General features: G+C 36.8%; 1 protein-coding gene across 4 annotated transcripts; it reads left to right on the top strand.

Annotated features, from left to right (window-relative positions):
• Positions 1-486: 486 nt before the first annotated feature.
• Positions 487-18,010, top strand: unkl (unk like zinc finger). Of its 4 annotated transcripts, none has more exons than XM_042504236.2 (16): positions 487-637; positions 1,292-1,501; positions 4,987-5,163; positions 6,185-6,318; positions 6,443-6,578; positions 7,172-7,289; positions 7,851-7,935; positions 9,109-9,275; positions 9,733-9,921; positions 11,377-11,427; positions 11,532-11,709; positions 11,806-11,895; positions 12,009-12,245; positions 13,670-13,857; positions 13,958-14,215; positions 14,394-18,010. In XM_042504236.2, the coding sequence occupies exons 1-16, from the start codon at positions 573-575 to the stop codon at positions 14,547-14,549; spliced, it is 2,439 nt and encodes an 812-aa protein (XP_042360170.1). In that variant the 5' UTR covers positions 487-572; the 3' UTR covers positions 14,550-18,010. The 4 variants fall into 4 exon arrangements, with proteins under 4 accessions (XP_042360170.1, XP_087947040.1, XP_042360171.1 ...); XM_088090914.1 differs by having other exon boundaries at positions 13,739-13,857; XM_042504237.2 differs by lacking the exon at positions 11,806-11,895.
• Positions 18,011-18,363: the final 353 nt, after the last annotated feature.

Below are 18,363 nucleotides of genomic sequence, written 5' to 3' on the forward strand. Positions count from 1 at the left end.
TCAATGTTTAATTTGTATATTATTTTTATAATCTCCCCTTTTATTGCTCATTGGGATATCAAATAAATAATTACTTTGGAATCTAGTCTATCTATTTAAAGATTATAAATTAATTTACAAATAAATGTATTAATGCCCATTTAAATGTACAATTAGCAATTTATTAATCAAATGCTTCATTACAATTTTCGTGACACCTGTGGTCCTCCATGCTACAAACCTGAAGACCAGACTTTTATAACCTAGAACATCGTCTATATTAAAATTTAATTTCGATGATCTAAGAAAGAAAGGGAGGGGTTTTCTTCATGTTTATGAATGTGGGGGAAATGTCTTCATTTAATTTCAAATGCATATTTACCAACAATAAAAACAGAAAATTCATGCATAACTGTATCGATAGAGATAAAGGCTACAACAGATCATGAGACAGTCCCAGAGGTACAGTCGCTATGTCATCTTTGCAGCGCCCCCTGCATCACTGTTTGCAGTGTGCGCTGGCGTGCAGGCGGACGTGCATGCACGCGAGCAACAGATCCGAGCGCATGCGCAAATCATTGTTTTGACTGAAAATGCCGTCGGTTTCGAAAACGGCGGCCAATGCGTCTCCTCAAACCGAGAAACCTACCCACTATACGTGAGTAAAGCTGCTGCACAGAAACAACAAAATCGCTCGTCGTAGAAAATGCTACTCGCACGTGCACCTATGCGCGTTTGCATTTCTCGCATTCCTCAACTCTTGTGTGTGCGTGTAAAACATGGTGCTTTTCCAGGCTTTGTGACTACCTAACGTCACATAGCAAACAGCGACTGCACGCTAACAACATCAGCCCTTATGTGGGAAAACACGGACATCTTAAATCGCTAAATGGACAAGCCGAGCGTTAACTGAACCGTTTATAAATGTTTTACCGAGTTGGGGAATTGTTATGAATAATGCGTTGAATGTTTCACCGTCAACTTGGTCTGCTAAATGATTAGCCAGGAACTCGCTAACCAGTCTGCTTGTAAATAGCTCGGCCTTATTTTGAGTTCCCCCTTACTACGCACATTTATAGACGTACGCTCGGGGACTTTCAACCAGCTTTACGTCGAATTACTGCCGTAGTCTGCGCTGTGAATAGCGAGCTAACGTTCGTGACCCAAAATATATAGTAGGCTACACCACTAGCAGCATAACACGATATTCCATCTCTGAACTTTTTCCTTGCTTTTGACTTATTTCTCAGATAAAAGAGATTTTAAAATCCGGGCCCTGATACTATAAATGTTTTGTTTTTCCTTGTTTCAGATACTTGAAGGAGTTTAGGACAGAGCAGTGCCCGTTGTTCCTCCAGCACAAGTGTACGCAGCACAGACCCTTTACGTGCTTTCATTGGCATTTTCTAAACCAGCGGCGGAGAAGACCCATCAGGAGAAGAGACGGGACTTTTAACTACAGCCCCGACGTGTACTGCACGAAATACGACGAGACCACAGGCATCTGCCCAGATGGAGATGAGTAAGTTCATACTTTGTCAAGTGTCACTGCGTCATGCTGCAGCAGCAGACAAGTGACTGATGTTTTGCTAATGTGTTTGGGGTGAGGACTATTGTAGCTTTATGATAGAAATGAGAACTTCATACAAACCAATGCAACAGAAATATTGCGAGTGTTTATGTGTCCCTTAACCAATTGAAACCTGAGAAAATTGGCTTAATTTCTTAAAAAAAAAAAAAAAAAAAAAACATGGAAAGAAGGAAATGAGCAATGAAAGAAGAAATGACCCAAAAAAGTAACAGAAAATTACAAGTTTTCTGAGTCTATTATTTAAAAAAAAAAGAAAGAAAATAAACCCCCCCCCCCCAACAGACACACACACAAAAGGCAAACAAGACTAAATATGCAATTATGATCATTATAAAAGCATTTTTCCCTATACATCTTTCCTAACTTTTTCAAAAATAGGATTCATACAAGGTATTTGAAGTACTTGCATTTGACCCTCAGACATTTAACTCCTGCTGTTCTGCTTTTTTGAGTGGTCCAGGTCCTAGGGGTGGGTAGGAGAAGAGGGTAATAATAATAATATCTCACTGTATGCTGTATTATCAGTTGTTTGTTCTTTGATGTGAATAAAAACATTTGATCACAAAAAAGAAAGAAATTCAACTCCTGGAATACCTTGAAAATCAGACAGTTTTAACTTTGTCCTTGAAAAAGAATTTGAATAGGAGGAGCAAAGAATGTCTAATTAATTTGAGAAGCATTTTAGGTTAATGTATTAAACTTTTTTGTCCCTTGCCAGTCGCATACCGGAATAATTTAACCAGTTGTTAATAATAATAAGTTAAGTACTTAAAAGTCTTTGAAGTTGATTTTCCCTTGTCTTTATGAACCCTGTAAAAAATAAATTTCTAAATATATACATTTCTGGCAATTTTTGGAAAAATTCTTCCCAAGTTTCTAATTGGCTTTTTTCCCCAAGTTCCCCAAGAAAGGACTGTATGCTTTTTTTTAATCAAACATTTGTAGTGCTGAAAAGAGTGATCTAAAGATAAGATGTAAAACTGTGGAGCTCAATCTTCACACAAGTGAGAAATGGTTGTTTTCAGGGTTCTCGCGGATCCTTAAAAAGTCTTAAAAACCTTTGAATTCTACAAATATAAAATATGAAAATGAGGCCTAAAGTGGTACTAAAATCATTCTCCTGAAAAGTATTTAAAATGCTTAGACATGAAAAGTAGAATTTTATATTTTTCTGAGTCTTTGTGTATTTCATGCAAAACATTTTCACAGACTTGGCATGACGGGAATCCGCAAATACCAGCGATTTTCCAAAAAAGTCATGTTTTATGTTAAAATAAAATGTGGCAAAACTGTCCCTAACTCTTAGGTCATTTATATGTGTTTATTATTTTTTTCTATTAGTTTTGGTTATTGTAAAATTGGTCTTAAATTAAATTCCAATAGCCAAAAACAATCTAAAATCTAACTTAAGCGCTAGGAACCCTGGTTAGTTTGAAATCTATTAATTATCACAGAAAGGTGGGATTTTATAGGTAGTTGCATTGTGAGCAATATTTATCACTTAATATCCCCCTTTGTTGCATAATATAGCAAGGGCCACTTATTTGCCCTTTGTGTTGTTGCATGTATGTAGAGTATGTACCAAAATTACACCCTTTATGTGGCTTGACCGCGCCTCTTTGTATTTGAAATAAGGTTACTTGACAAGTTGTCTCTGGGTGCCCTCCAGTATTATATTCTGGTGCTGCTTTTATTTTCAGCAAATGGCAACATGTGTTTTGATACATTAACATGTTCATCCCTAGCTTTATGTTTTCAAAAATGTCAGTTCCCCATAGTGTCCCTACTATAGGGATTTTGTATGTGTTTATTCTTTTATGTGACCATATAGTCTCCATTGTTTTGCACATAGTGTCATCACATGGAGTGTGGTTTTTAAATGTTTTGTCACAGGCTTGTGGCTTTTATCATCAGAAGTATAAACTAAACTGTCAAGTCTTACAGAAACCAGATATGTGACGTCTCAAAAGGGGTGGCAGCCTTTCTGTGTGACTGGGAATTAAATCTGGCACGGCATGTAATTGAGCCCCACATAGAAATAAAAAAAAGGAATGATTATTGAACTCATGGAAAATGAACAAGTGAGATCCTTACAATTCCTCCTCTGCCAATGGGAGCTATTTTTGTATGACCTTATGTGTTGCTATAGCAACTGTTGCTACTCAAAGGAAGGAAAATTTGGTTTATTCAAGAGGCTTATTGGCCATACATTTCTTCAGGCATTGCTGGTGTGTCAGCCCTGCACTCACAGTAGAATCGTATTCCTGATTAAAATTGTGTGCAAGAAATGATCATTTCTAATCTTTTATCGTTGTTGTTGTTGTTGTTGTTGTTGTTGTTGTTTGGGCCATGTTTTAAATGTCAGTGCAGTGATTGGTTATTATGTCGTTTATGAAAAACACTGCCTGCAAAAGCATTTTAAAGCTGTACTCTACAATTATATCTTGAACTTGAAGAAGGTTCATTTTGAACAGATTTGAGGTTTTTGCTGCACTTTTTCTGCATAATGTTAATGCCCTGCCAAATTATTTTTATTTAGATCAACTGATCTGTATTTTACTGATATAAAGAGGGTCCTCACATAAAACTTGGCCTTTTATGCAGATGTAAATATTTTGAAATGTCGTGCTACATGACTAGAGGTATGAGATAAAAAGGACTCGAGGTAGAAACCTACAACTACCAGAATGCACTGAGTGACACCAGACCAATAAACGTTCTTGCTGGTCGGTGATGTAATGTGGCAGCAGGCCGGTAACAAATTATCTCATATTATTCTTACATGGTAAGCTAAAACATGTCTCTGAAAACATTTGAGGCGAGAAATATGCAACATAGTAACTGAATCTTGGTTTACATTTGATCAGCACTTCTTAGTTTTCGTGTTTGATCAGAATTTTTAACTTTCACTGTGTAGAAAGCAATATGGTGCTTCTTCATGTTCACAAACTGTTGCTATTACAGCTAAACAGGCCATTAAAATGTGTTTATGAAAACATTTCAGGCGAGAAATAGGCAGTGCGGTAAAATATTATTGATTTAAATTTGATCAGCACTGACAAGTTTTTCGGTTTGATTGGATTTTGTGAGCGAGAGAGGGGCCAGTCAGTCTCTTGTTCTGCCTCTATACTTTTTGTATCTGTGGTGGCTGCACGGTTGGTGGGTTACACCAAAATGCGGAAGAACAGTCTGTAGTTTCAAGCAACAGTCAGCGAAATTCTGCTGTATGACAAAAAATATGTCACCCAGAGGAGTTTCGCCATGGGGAGAGGAGGGATATCTAGGCACTGGTAGATGGAGGGAAGTTTACCGCAGTTCATGTACACAAACTACCCACATTGTTTTGATAAAACGCTGATTGAAAATCATATAAGTATCCTTTTAAATATTTCAACTTCGTATCCTCTCGTCCTCAGCTGTCCTTATTTACACCGGACCACTGGTGACACAGAGCGCAAGTACCATCTACGCTATTACAAGACTGGGACTTGTATCCATGAGACAGATGCTCGAGGGCATTGTGTGAAGAATGGCCTCCACTGTGCTTTTGCTCACGGGCCACATGATCTCCGACCTCCAGTCTATGATATCAGGTGACATACAAAGCAAATAGTGGCCTCTATTTTCCCTGCCAAACTTCTCACTCACAAGCCTCACAATGGAACGAACAAATCAGCCAAATTAGACATAATGTAAACAGAATGCCTGCATTGAAAGGGCTTAATGGATCGCCACACTCACATTTCAGTTTGTAACTTATTGTTTAGAGCTCGGCTCAGTGGATTTCTAAGAAAAAATTACAAACACTGATACTAGATAAACATGTTTGTTTTTTTAGGTCTGTGCTGCTGAAAGAGACTGAGTGAGGTTAGCTGATCTTTTAAACAAAAGGTTTCCTGAGCACAATATTTACTGTAAAAGAGTTCAGTTGATAAACCTCTGTGTAATTTTAACAGCATTTTGGGGGTATTTTGATAATATTTGCGATGCATTTTAAGTATAAATTATATTAAAATGCTTCACACGTGCCTATAACTAATGTTAACACTCCTCATGTATAATATGATCCAGCAAAAGGTGTTACATGTATTTGTATCAGTTTGTACAGTATTTGAGATTTAGTTTGAACAAATATAATTGGATAAAAATACACAGTTAAATGAGGTTTAATGGTGACTGGTTAAGGGAGAGAGACCACTGTTTTAATAATATAGTTTTAATTATATTTAACTGTTAATATTTATCTTTTAACTGTTTAAACAAAAAACAAGTTTCCTTCGACAAGACAATATGTTTAACTGAGTTGAGCTTTATTTATTTAACCTTTATTTAGCCAGAAAAAAACAGCAATATAAGTTACAGACAGACAAAGAAAACAAAAAATGCAAAATCAAAATATGCAATTCCAAATAATAGCAATGTAAAACACAAAAGGAAACAAACTGAAGTCACCACATAGAAGGACTAATAAGTATGCTAATATATGCTACAAGTGAACCAAGAAAAATTAAAAGACCAGCTAAGATACACCCTGACATTGGCATATAGAGGATGACATATAAAAGGAATTTGAGGAATTGTGGATAACACTAATGCAAAAATGTATGTCCACAGAGAGATCCAAGCACAAGAGGCCCTTCAAAATGGACAGTTGGGATCTGGGGAAGGTATTCCTGACCTGCAGCCTGGTGTGTTAGCCAGCCAAGCCATGATAGAGAAAACACTGACAGAAGACCCCCGGTGGCAAGGTGAGTAACCCCCACTCTGATGATAATATTGGGTTTATGCAATACCACATTATCCTCTTTTTCCTCCAAAATGTAAGGAAAATTACATTCATACATTGTGCCTTTTGGTTGTTTTTTTTTGCAGACACCAACTTTGTTTTAGCCAACTATAAAACAGATCAGTGTACTAAGCCCCCGAGACTATGCAGACAGGGCTACGCTTGCCCCCACTACCACAACAGTAGAGATCGAAGAAGAAATCCTAGAAAGTTCAAATATAGGTAAGATATGACTCAGTTTAAGTTAAAATAACAAATGGTATTAAAGGGACAGTTCACCTCACAATCAAAAATACACATTATTCCTCTTACTTGTAGAGCTGTTTATCAGACTTAATTGTTTTGGTGTGAGTTGTCACTTTGCCACCACTTCAAGGCCGTAAAGCTGTGTTCGGTAAGGCTCGTTGTGATGACGTTCTGTAGTCTCATTCAGCCACTTGTTAGCAACCGTCTTTTTTTTAAGACACTTCAAAGCTTCAAAGTTTGTGAGTGGAGTATTTACTGACATATTTTATGTAGTAGAACAAAACATGAAAGTCTCTGAAGCTAGTGTTAACCACAGACCTTATTTCAGACTTCTTTCTTAAGACCCATTAAAAAAAAACATTGACTTGGAGATAAGAGAACCAGAGGTGCTGAAAACGGTTTTCCAGGGTCAGGACTCACTACTGGGCTTCTATATCCACAGACCTTGTTGGGAGCAGTTTTGTGCAGGAACAGTTTCCTTCCTACCAAACTAGGGTATGTTTGGAGTGAACTGTCCCTTCAAGTTATGTTTTTGTAATCGGTTAAAGGTTCTGACTCTATGAACGCAGGTCAACTCCTTGCCCTAATGTAAAACATGGGGATGAATGGGGCGAACCCTCTAAGTGTGACAGTGGAGACAGTTGCCAGTATTGTCACTCTCGCACTGAACAGCAGTTTCACCCAGAGGTGAGTGAACGTTGTTTTCCGAAAATTAACAGGTGGATTGGTCAAAGCTTGAGCTGCGTTATTGTGAATTGGACTTGTATACATGCACTATGACATATACAAGAGATCACAGCAGAGATTAATCAAGTCCATGTATTGACAATTTAATGTAAAATCTTATTAATAGGTACAGCCAAGTCTCTGCAAAAATAATGGAAGATAAAATAAAGTTTGATTAAATATGCCTTTAAATGTAATTAATGAAATCTAATGGCTGTATGCTCATCGAGGTCATCAAAACAACCATATTAAATATAATATGTAGTGTGAGAAATTTGTTTTTGATTGTATAATCCTGCTGCAAGTTCAAGATACTGTACTTGTGTTTTTTCTATTGTTTCGTTTTTGACGTGGCTGAGCTTATGTAACAGTTTGGCTGACTGTTTTTTTTTTCTCTAAGGATAAAGGATATCTTTATTATTCCTGAGGGGCAATTTGTTGTAAAGCAAGCAGTAACCACGTAACCCTCAGGGTCAAACATCCATATTTTGTATCTCATTATCTTATTTCTCTCTCTCAAAGATCTACAAATCTACCAAATGCAATGATATGCGACAAACTGGATACTGTCCCAGGGGACCGTTTTGTGCATTTGCACATGTAGAAAGTAAGTCAAAGTCTCTCTAAATACTGTCTAATATATTATTTTGTTTTTGTTTTTTTTTTAATTTATATGCACGCTTGTGAGGACATTTTCTCAGATTGCCAATATTTGAAAACATGAACTGTTTGGCCCTGATCTGACAGAGCGCGTTTTAGCAGCCCTGAGGCGGCTATTTATAATTGTTTTCAATCAGAGTGAAGCTTTTTGCACACTGCTTTTGTGTTGCTGAGTGCATTTCGTTTTTGCAGGAGCGTCCTGAACGCCTCAGGCTGAAAAAAACTTCAACTAAAAGCAAAAAACCTCCTGACGTCATTGGCTTTTACTCCCCCGTTGTCAAATCAGATGAATTGAGAGGCAGGCCTTTTGTGGTAGTGATGATAATGTGGTAAATTCTAGCTAACGTTCGCTCGCTTTGTTGTTGGGAGAAGTTTAGGAAAAAAGGTCGTGGTTGTGGTTAAAAACGTACTGACCACAGGTGAGATTTTGTCTTTTCTCATTAAGATTTATTTGTCTTTCTTTATTGTTTTTAAATAACACGGTTTGATTAGAATTGTTTAAAATTTACCTCAGATCTGAGAAATTTTCTGCTGTTTGGCAAATGTGCATTCAGCCCTAGTCACCCAGCCCAAGTTAAAATCAAATTTGAAAGTCTCAAAAGGCCAATTTTCCCATGTGCGCCCTAGGCAAACTGCAAGACGTATCTGAACAAATTGTAGCTTCAACTACTTTGTAACGTTTCACCATCTATAATTAGGCCTGACAATTGATGGCAGATTGTCAAACTGTCCCGTCTCTTCCTAAAATTAACCTTAAACCGACCATCATCCAGCTGAAGCTCCTGAACCTGCATGGGATTCCTCCTCTTTTGAGTCTCATGTATCTGTACGTTGATGAAAATTAAAAAAAAAAAAAAAAGATCTGTGAGTTAACTTCACAGCAAAATAACGGGCAATCTAAGGACAGGTGATTTGGCAGTTGCCTGGCAACAATTTAAAAAAAAGATACAGCAAGCTGCAAAAACCACTCTCTCTGATTGTGGCAGGCTTCAACAAAAAAGACATATTGTTAACCTTCTCATTCACTGAAACGTATCCACGAGGAATTTTAATATTGTTGGATTTTGGCAGCCTGATTGTTTACACTCTATAGATTTAATATTTATTTGTATCCTTTCAGGAATTCCCTCTACAGAGGAGACCATGAGCTCACTGCTGACAGTGATACAGTCAAGTTCGCAGTCCCAGCTGGGCTCTCAGCAGTATTCAGAGTGTCCCGTCAGTGAGTGGAACAGTGGAGGAAACTCCACCACCAGTGCAACCAGTAGCAATGGACAAGTAGGAAGTGTATGTCATTTATTTTTCTATGTCAGTCCTTCAATAGGAAGTTCATCACAATCAGCTTGTCCAGGATGTTGGATTTCGAGAGTAGACAAATGTTTTAAAATTCTACGGATGTCTGCTTTTGTAGCTACCTAAATCACAATTCAGCCATTTAAATATCGACATGTTGTCCATGCTGTCATTTTTCCGTTGGCATGTTTTTTTTTAATCATGGATTTGTCATTATTATTTTGTTTACTGTTTTGCATTTCATTGCTACATTGTTTTAAAAGTACAGAGATAATTTCTCATTGAAAGCAATATCGAAGACCATAATTGAGCATAAAAGAGCTACTCTTCATATAATGTTAACTTTTTAATATAAGATAGATTCTCATGTACATAGTCCATTCACAATAATGGTTTTGACTTTTTTTTTGCTCATCAATTTATTAAGATCATGTGCACTTCTCTTTCTCAGGTTTCATGTTCTAATAGCTCAACTGTAACTCCAAGCTCAGGAAGCGACAGTTTGTTATCCCCATTGGGATCCATCAGCAGGCCCAAATCCTTAACTAATAGTAGTTTATGTTCAGAGTCCATCACATCCAGTGTCTCATCTCTGACGTCTAACTATCCTAAAGCTCCGGGCTTTGAACGAGAGGATCAGGTACACAGACTGCTCTCTTCAGCTTTAGGAAGAATATAACACACCAACACAACTCAGGGCTTCACACTTAATGTATCACTCTCATTCATTTTGAATTACTGTTTTATTTATTTCTCATTCATGCCATTTGAATTTTAATCACTTTAGGGCATTTTCCCATTCATTTTTACATTTGAGATCATTTCATGTGTTGGGTGTCAGTAGTATTTTATCACTTAATGAGATTATCTAGTAGTTTAGACCTGATTTATTTGACAACAAAGTTGTAATTGCTGAGCCTTTCAAAGTGAAATTCATAATCAGTTTTGCTTTTTGTATCAGTTCCAAGAAGCTCAATCTTGCAATTAGACTGCCTACAGATATTTCCACACTGCAAACACAGTCAGGAGTATTTACACCAAGAATTCCCCAGAGGTTGATTTCACTGTTTTTCTGATGTTGTAATTACAGAAGAATGACGCCCACTCAAATTTAAATGAGCCTGTTTCTATCATAGCGAACACACTGTAATCAAAACAATATGTTTGAATCATTGCTAGAGCTACTAGTGTCAAATAGACTCAAGTTACACAATCAGTTTACACACCTCTGAGTCTGATCTGATGTGATTTAATAGACAGATACATCCTACTACTGCACATCAGCCATACTTTACACTGCTCCAGAGCATGTGACATTTAGCTTTTTGGGATAAAGTGAATACTCAACCTCCAAAATAACCATTTGCATATCAATTTCTCACTCTGAGATTGAATTGGTATGCCTACACGGTAAACGAAGAATCAAAAATGGAGAACATTCTTAGTATATTAAAGTCATAGGAGGTGGCATTATACTACAGCATAACCTTAATTTGCACACTCTCACAACTCTGTGTAATCTAAGTCTTATTTATCCAGCACTGTGCTCAATGCTTCCCAAATCACATATATTTCAGCTAAAACTTACCATTGAAAACACTTTAGCATAAACAAGTCTTGGGTAAAAACCTGTAGTGTGCCTGCGTTGTCAATGCCCGAGTGTTAAATATTGTTTCTTAAATACTCAGGCTTTGCGGAAATGCATATGTTTGGGACGTACTGCGCATGCAGCTGGATAAATAAGAGTTGGATTATACTTGATGAGTTTGTTGAAAGTTTGTAAACGGATGTTATGATATAGTTTTGCTGTTGCGGACCCCTATGACTTCAATTCATCAGTAATTTTCTCCGTCTTTGGATTCTTTTTTTGGTTGCCCCCTTCCCCCCTAAAGTAGAGGTAATATAGAGTGAGTAATTGGCATACAAATGATCATTTTGGGGTGAAGTATTCCTTTAAGTCTTTGTTTAAATTGGCCCTTTAATTTTTGTCACCTGTGGCTAACTGTAGTGCAAAAACGCCTTTAATTGATATCAACTGTAAAAATAAGAGTTGTCACTAAAATGTGCTGTTTCTGTGTTATTTGGTCACTTTTAGATTAAGAACAAGGGGCAGGGGGATCAGAAATTGATGGACCAAGAAAAACAGGTTTGTGTTTAAATGAGTTAATTTGTGGTGATAGCTTGCTGATAATACATAATATAAATGCATTTTTTTAATTAACAACATTGTCAACTGTGCTTCCCTTGTAGACACAAAATACTGTATTCTCTGTGGTGAATCCTTTGGCATCAAGCTTTACCTCCAGTATAACATCCAGCTTGGCCTCTAGTATTGGCTCAGATAGCTCTTCACCAACCACCTTATCAACAATGAATGCAAAAGCCACTCCTTTCTACCCAGGGAGCAACACAGTGGAGTCTGTCATAGGTATGTGCGTTTAAAGTCCATTTTAAACGGTTTGAGCTGACTCCTGCTACTCTGTATTTTGTTGTCAAATGTCAGATGTATTTTGTTTTCCCGAAGGATCCGCTCTGGACCTCAACTTTAGTGACATTAATGTTGCATCTCTTGATAAGGAGTTAGAGGAGCAAGATAACAGTGTAGGACTGGCAAGTAAGGACACAGTTTAATAATGTACTTTCGGTTGTTTAATCAGCCATTTACAAATGTTCTTATTCTGATCTGATAGAAAATGATCTTTATGAGTGTTTAATTTTTGCCCACAGGTCAAAGGGTGCTAGGTGGATCTGCTCCAGTGAACATTCCTGGCTCCCTGGCACGATCGTCATCTTTCAATTCCTCGTCATCTCTCTCCACCTCCCCGCTAAGCTCCCTCTCCCAGTCTCTGTCGCAGTCCCTGCTGTCTGGGACGGTATCGCAGCAAAATCAACCTTCAAACATGTTAGCCAAGCAAGAGCATGGCCTCCTGGGAACACCCACCTCCTCCTCACAGAATTCTTTGGGTAAGTTGAAAGCATCAGTAGCTCCAAGTGAGCTGGAAAGCTTTTGGCTTCAGATTTTAATCTCAGGGTCTTACTGTATGTGTCAGTCAAAACAGTTTAAGATTCTTTTTGATTCTTATTAAAATTATGTTCAATAATATTTATATTTGAGTGCATGTAAGTGTTGAGCTCTTTCTTGAACTTGTGTAAATGTTTCATCTAGGTCCATATGCAGAAGCCAAAGTAATACTTCAACCCCCAAATGATCATTTGAGTGTCATTACTCATTGTATGTAATTCATGAAGAAAACTTTCTCTGTTTTGGGATTTTTTGTTTTCCGGAGGCATGCCCGAAAAACGAAGAATCCCAAAACAGAGAAAATTCTTGATGAATTGAAGTAAACGGGGTCCGCATTTGACAACAGCAAAACCTTTCTAAAAAATATTTTACAAAGTCACGCACAAGTGCAAGTCTCATTTATCCAGTTTGTACGCTTGTGACGAGTTAGTTTCAAGGGCATAACACGCTCAGTACTTCTCAAACAGATAGCCCTATCCGTCAGGAACTGAACTAAAAGTGAAAATTATCTGAGCTCTCTTCAAAGCCAGGCTCCAATGTCATTTTACCCTCCTGAACACAGGACCTGCTGGTCACCGCTGCCTTAATCAGTAGTCAGTTTTTGTTATTGTTTGTTTTGGTGAATCTGAACTAACCCTTTAAAAAACCAAAGCCACACAATAACAAAAACATTAAGAGACAGTTATTGATTTTTCAAAGCTAAACCACTACTTGAACCCTTTGAAACCTGGATCAACATCAGTTTTCTTGTGCTGCATTCACATGCCTTTCACAAGAATTAAAACCCTTAAAAGGTGAAAATATTTTGCTTTTTTAATATTAAACACAGGAAAAAGGCAATCGGTAACTTGCATTAAATGTTTTGAAAACTGCAAAAAAATTATAAAAGGAAAAAGAAAAACGACCTCAGCTAAAACCCTAAAAACATTAGAAAAGTATCAAATAACGAAAGAAAAATATCAAGAAATATCAAGAAAATTATATTTATAATGATGTATTTAAAATTAGGTTACAAAAATATATATTTATTATATATAAAAAAAATCTAAAATTGTATCACTTCAATTAATTCTGTTTTTGTTCTTTTAATTTTCTTTCTTTCTTCCTCCGTTAATTTCAGTTAATTTTCTTATACGTTTTTGGGGTAATTTTTAGGTAATTTCTGGTTAAGGTGCTCATTGCCTTCTTTCCATGTTTTTGAATGAAATTAAGCCAATTTGCCCAGGTTTCAGAGGGTTAAAATCCATCACTTTAGGAGTTTGAATTATCAGACAGCTCTAAATGAAGTGAAACTTTCCAGCTCCAACTAACTATTCACTTTTTCTTTTCACTCGGTCTTGTGATTTTTAACACATCACTCACCTAGGCTTGAATGGAGGGGCTAGCAGCATTTGGGACTTTGTAAGTGGCAGCTTTTCACCGAGTCCATCTCCAGTTTTCAGCAGCCTAACCTCCACAACCAGCAGTGCTGATCTGGCCCGTCTTTTTAGAGATCTGGACGAGGCCAAGAGGAAGATCAAACAATGGGAGGAGGCCTGGCATCAAGTCAAACAAGTCAGTATCATAAACGCTCATTGCAATATATGTCCCAGTGTATCAGAGTGATTTCCCTTTTCATAGATGGCAAGTGTGTAATCACAAGACTTTGTTCCAGGCTTGTGAAGCTTGCCAGAAAGACGCCCACGAAGCGAAGGAACAAGCAAAAACGGCCGAGGCGGAGCGTCAGCTGGCGGAACAGAAATGGGAGGAAACAGAGCGCAAGCTGAAAGAGCTGCAAGGGGACTTTGATGTTCTTTGTCGCACCCCTGGAACACCTCTTCTACGGAGCTACGGAGAGCTGGACCAGCTCCCTTTGTCAAAGCTTCACTCCATCCAGAGTCAGCTACGTAATGACCTAGACCTTATAGACGGGGTAAGAAAGACTAGATCACACACAGAATTTTGTTTGTAGCATCTAGTTTTTAAACCGGTTTATCAGACTTATCATTCAGATCTATGTTTTTTGTCATCAAGCATGCTTATTTGAAAAGTCTGCATGAACTGTATTCCCCTAAGTTGCAGCTGATATTCATTCTTTTCTTTCCCAACAGGTAATATATCAGCTTCAGTCAAAGAAATGTATAGTTTGCCAAAAGCATGATCGTTGCATTGTTCTGCAGCCTTGCCAACATTATGTACTATGTGAGAACTGTGTACCTAGTAAAACAGAATGTCCCTACTGTAGAACCAAGATATTGAAGTGGTGATGTACAATTACTCGAGGTACTATTTAAAGAATTAGCCCTTTGGAAAAACTACTAATAGATTTTACATTTTCTAAATAGCAATGTCTGTTTCATCCAGTGATTGAATTAATTGAGAATCCAATGATGTTTGACTGACAAAACAAATTGTATTATAAATCAGATTGTGTACAGGGGACTTAATCATTACGGTTTTTGCTCATTTTATGTGCACATTACCTCGCTCAGCCAGATAGCTTTCTGAATGAAAAGCCATGCGCTCAAATTAGAATATTAAATTGCATCAAATCTTCAGTCATGATTAAGACATAAATCTTGCGTCCAGATATCTACATTTTGTTTACTTTTTCAGGAATACATTTCGGTTAAACACAAAATGCAGGCGTGCTTCATCCAATGCAAACGTGCATTGCCAACCTGACATATTGCTCTTACAGTAAATACAAAAATTGTTGTTGTTTTTTTTTTAAATGCAAACAGCACCAATAAACTTGGTTAAAAGCTGTATACACATAGGCATTAAGGACTGTGTTTGTATTTCTGCCCTCGTGTTTTGCTGTTATGGACTGGAAATACGTCACTGCACTTTGGAATTATTGTGGATACATCTGCTATTTTTAACTAATGCACTTAAAGTCCACCCTGAGCAAAACTGAAGGCATTTCTTCCCCAACCTTTCAGGAAAATACTGTGGAAATATGTGTCGAGTCAGAAGCTTTTAATAAATCTGTTACATCAAATATTATTCTATTTGAAGAAATAAATGTAATAAAGAATAAATACTCACTTTAAACTTATTATAACTTCACAGAAAATTTTCTAGTTTTAAATACAAAAAAAAATTCTGTATGTCCTTCTTACATGCAATTCTTAAGGTCATTTTTTAGTTGCTGGTGGCAGGAAAAGTTTAATTAACAAAGTATCCTTAGTAATAATGTCAAGTGGGAGTTGCCCCATAGCCTGCTGACCTCCGAAGGGGAATTTGAAAATGGACATTTCCCTGTTATGGATCAAAACAATCCCACACATTCAAACAGAAATATAGACAAAGCTATGGTTGGTGTTTTATCACTTAGTGCCACAGGCATTTCAGGTTCAAATGCAAAGAAATCACTGTGTAAATGTTGGAAATATACTGCCAGGAAATGTTGAGTTCACCCAAACTCAACAAGCCAGGTGATGTTAAACATAAAATGGGCAAAACTCACAGCTGATTTTTCTTTAATTAAAGAGGAACACACTTAAATCAGACAATTCACCGGGGAGCTTTTGGAAGCAAATCAAGAAACCAGACATCCAAGAACACTGAATGTGACTGATACTTAATTAGGAAATCATATTTTTGTTTTAACCTAATTAGTTTGAAATTCCAGAAAAAAAAATGTGGGTGCTCTCTTTACAGAGCACGGAGCTGCCAGAAATGATGTGTGAAATGGGTCACAGATCAGCTTCATTGTGCCAGAAAGCATTTGAATCTTTAGAAGCTCCATGCTCTGAGGAATTAATACACATTTGCATTCAACACTGTGGTGAGAATATGGTGAAAAATAGTTATCTTTGGTCAAAGTATATCCAACAATAGAGACTGGATGTGCAGATTTGTAAAATATTTCAGATCCAGTGAGGTATTAGTGCTGAACCACATCTGCATTTGTAAGTCAGACTAACTAAGGAAACAACAAAACACACATTTGTGTTCCCCTTTAAGTAAAGCCACCGTTCTATAACATTTTTTTCAATGCAACCAGTCAAACATCATTATTTTGACCAACTTTGAAGAAGTTTGATTTCTTATTAAAGCACTTTGTTGAACTGGGACTTTATAAAGGGTATATAGATTTTTTTTGTTTTTTTTTTGTTTTTTTTTTTGCTTTAAGCTGCTTTGTAGGTATTCTTTTGTGTCTTTTTTAGATTAACTTTTTTTTCTATATAAGCTAATGTCTGAAGCTTTTGTGTGTACTGTGAAACATAATTTGGATATTTCATGTTTCCTATTGTCAAATCCTGGCATGGTTCTACGTATTATTAAGATTTCATAGAAAAAAAGTACTTAATAGTTTCTACTTTCATAGTTAGATTTATAAAATTTCAATCAAATAAGTGCAAATTTAAAATGCATTTTTAGGCATAACCAGCAGCTGTAATATCAGTAAGGCACATGCTACATGTTAAGGCTGTTATTCAATCAGTTTTGTTTTGTAGAGATTTATATAGCCTAGCCTATTAGAGAAGCATGTATTGTATTTGCTAAAAGCCTGAGATGGTGATTTTTTTGTAGGAATCTAGCCTCTTGACCTTGTCTAGAACATATCGGCCTCTTACTCTAAAGTGCCTTGCCTTAGTTTAAAAAGGTTATGTGTAGAATTGTCAGAGCAAACACAAGTAGTTGAAGCTTGTGCACAGGTTTCTGCATAATGTGTCTTGTTTAACTTCGCAGAAGCATTGACATATGTAAGACTATATGTGTATATATTAATATATGCCAGTGTATTTGGCCCAATCCCGTCAAGTATTACTGCAGAAGATAATTGAAAGCGAATAAACATTGTCAGTGCCTGTGTCCTGACTTCAACCATAGAAATGAGCCTCCCCTCCCACCCACTCATTCCTTGGTCGTGGTGCTCTTTTGGTGCAGCTTCAGTCTTTGATATTAGGTTATTCAATTCAATGTTTGGGAGTATGCAAACATAGGACATATGAATTTGTATAGCAACATTTAAAAATGCTTTTAAACAGTTCAGTAACTTTAATTTCTGTTGTTGTAATAACTGCAGTGAATGAAGAATTCCGTAGTTAACTTGTTGGATAGTTGGATAGGACTCGTGCTTAGGTTCCTCTAATTGAAATGACCTTCTACTGTGTTAAAAAAAAATCTTTTTATTCTTGCGTTAAATTCAATAGAGAATCATGTATCTCCAGGTACACTTTTTGCTACTTCTAAATATGGGAAAAAATGCATTGTTTACATTTACATAAATGACAATTAAGCAACTCAGAGGAAAATTATCAAGAAAGCTTAAGGTATTTTAGCATTTTTCGTGATTATATTACAGCATAAAAGGCAGGCTAAACACTTCTGGTATTGCATGTTATGCGATATATTAACCAGCTACAAAAAAAGGAAAAAAAAAGTTCGCACTGTGTCACACTGCCAGAATATTTGTATTGACTTATTTTTAGTGTAGTAAAGGCTAAATAACTTCTGCAAGCTTCGCTGCTACTGGAAAAGGTATTAATGTAGTTTCTTGTTATACATTTAGATGTTTGAATGTTGTTGTGCATCCACAGCTCAGATTTCAGAAATGATTTGTCTTTTGCATCTAAGTTGACTATTTGATTGAATTATTGATTTGTAAATCCATTTGAGTCAAGTTTCAGTAGTTTTGTATATCAGTAAGAATGATGTCACAGACCTGTACTGCTGTAGATTGTCCCTTTTGTTGAATTGATAAAAGGTAAATGTATTTATGTTGGATTTCTTTACCCCCCGTGCACTGGGTAGCAGTGTACGGTGCAGCTAATTTCACAGGGTCCTTTGGTCTATATTTCGTTTTACCTGTGAAGCCAACTAAATTAATGATGTCTAGTGTGGAAATCTAAAAATCAACCAAAGCGGTGTTCTAGTAGCTGTCCAAATATGTATTCTAAAGGGAAAATTTACCCTTAAACAGAATTTAAATAGTTTCTGAGCTATCGGACAGATCAGCCTGTACAGTAATTGTGCACAGGATCTGGCTCAAAGTTATAAACAGCAGGTCAGAGCACCAAGGCCATCCAGATGAAACTGAAACAGCATTGCGAGTGGCAGAAATTCTGT

Source organism: Plectropomus leopardus, chromosome 18 (assembly GCF_026936395.1).
Source record: "Plectropomus leopardus strain MGB_pleo_1.0 chromosome 18, ASM2693639v1, whole genome shotgun sequence".
Lineage (NCBI taxonomy): Eukaryota > Metazoa > Chordata > Actinopteri > Perciformes > Serranidae > Plectropomus > Plectropomus leopardus.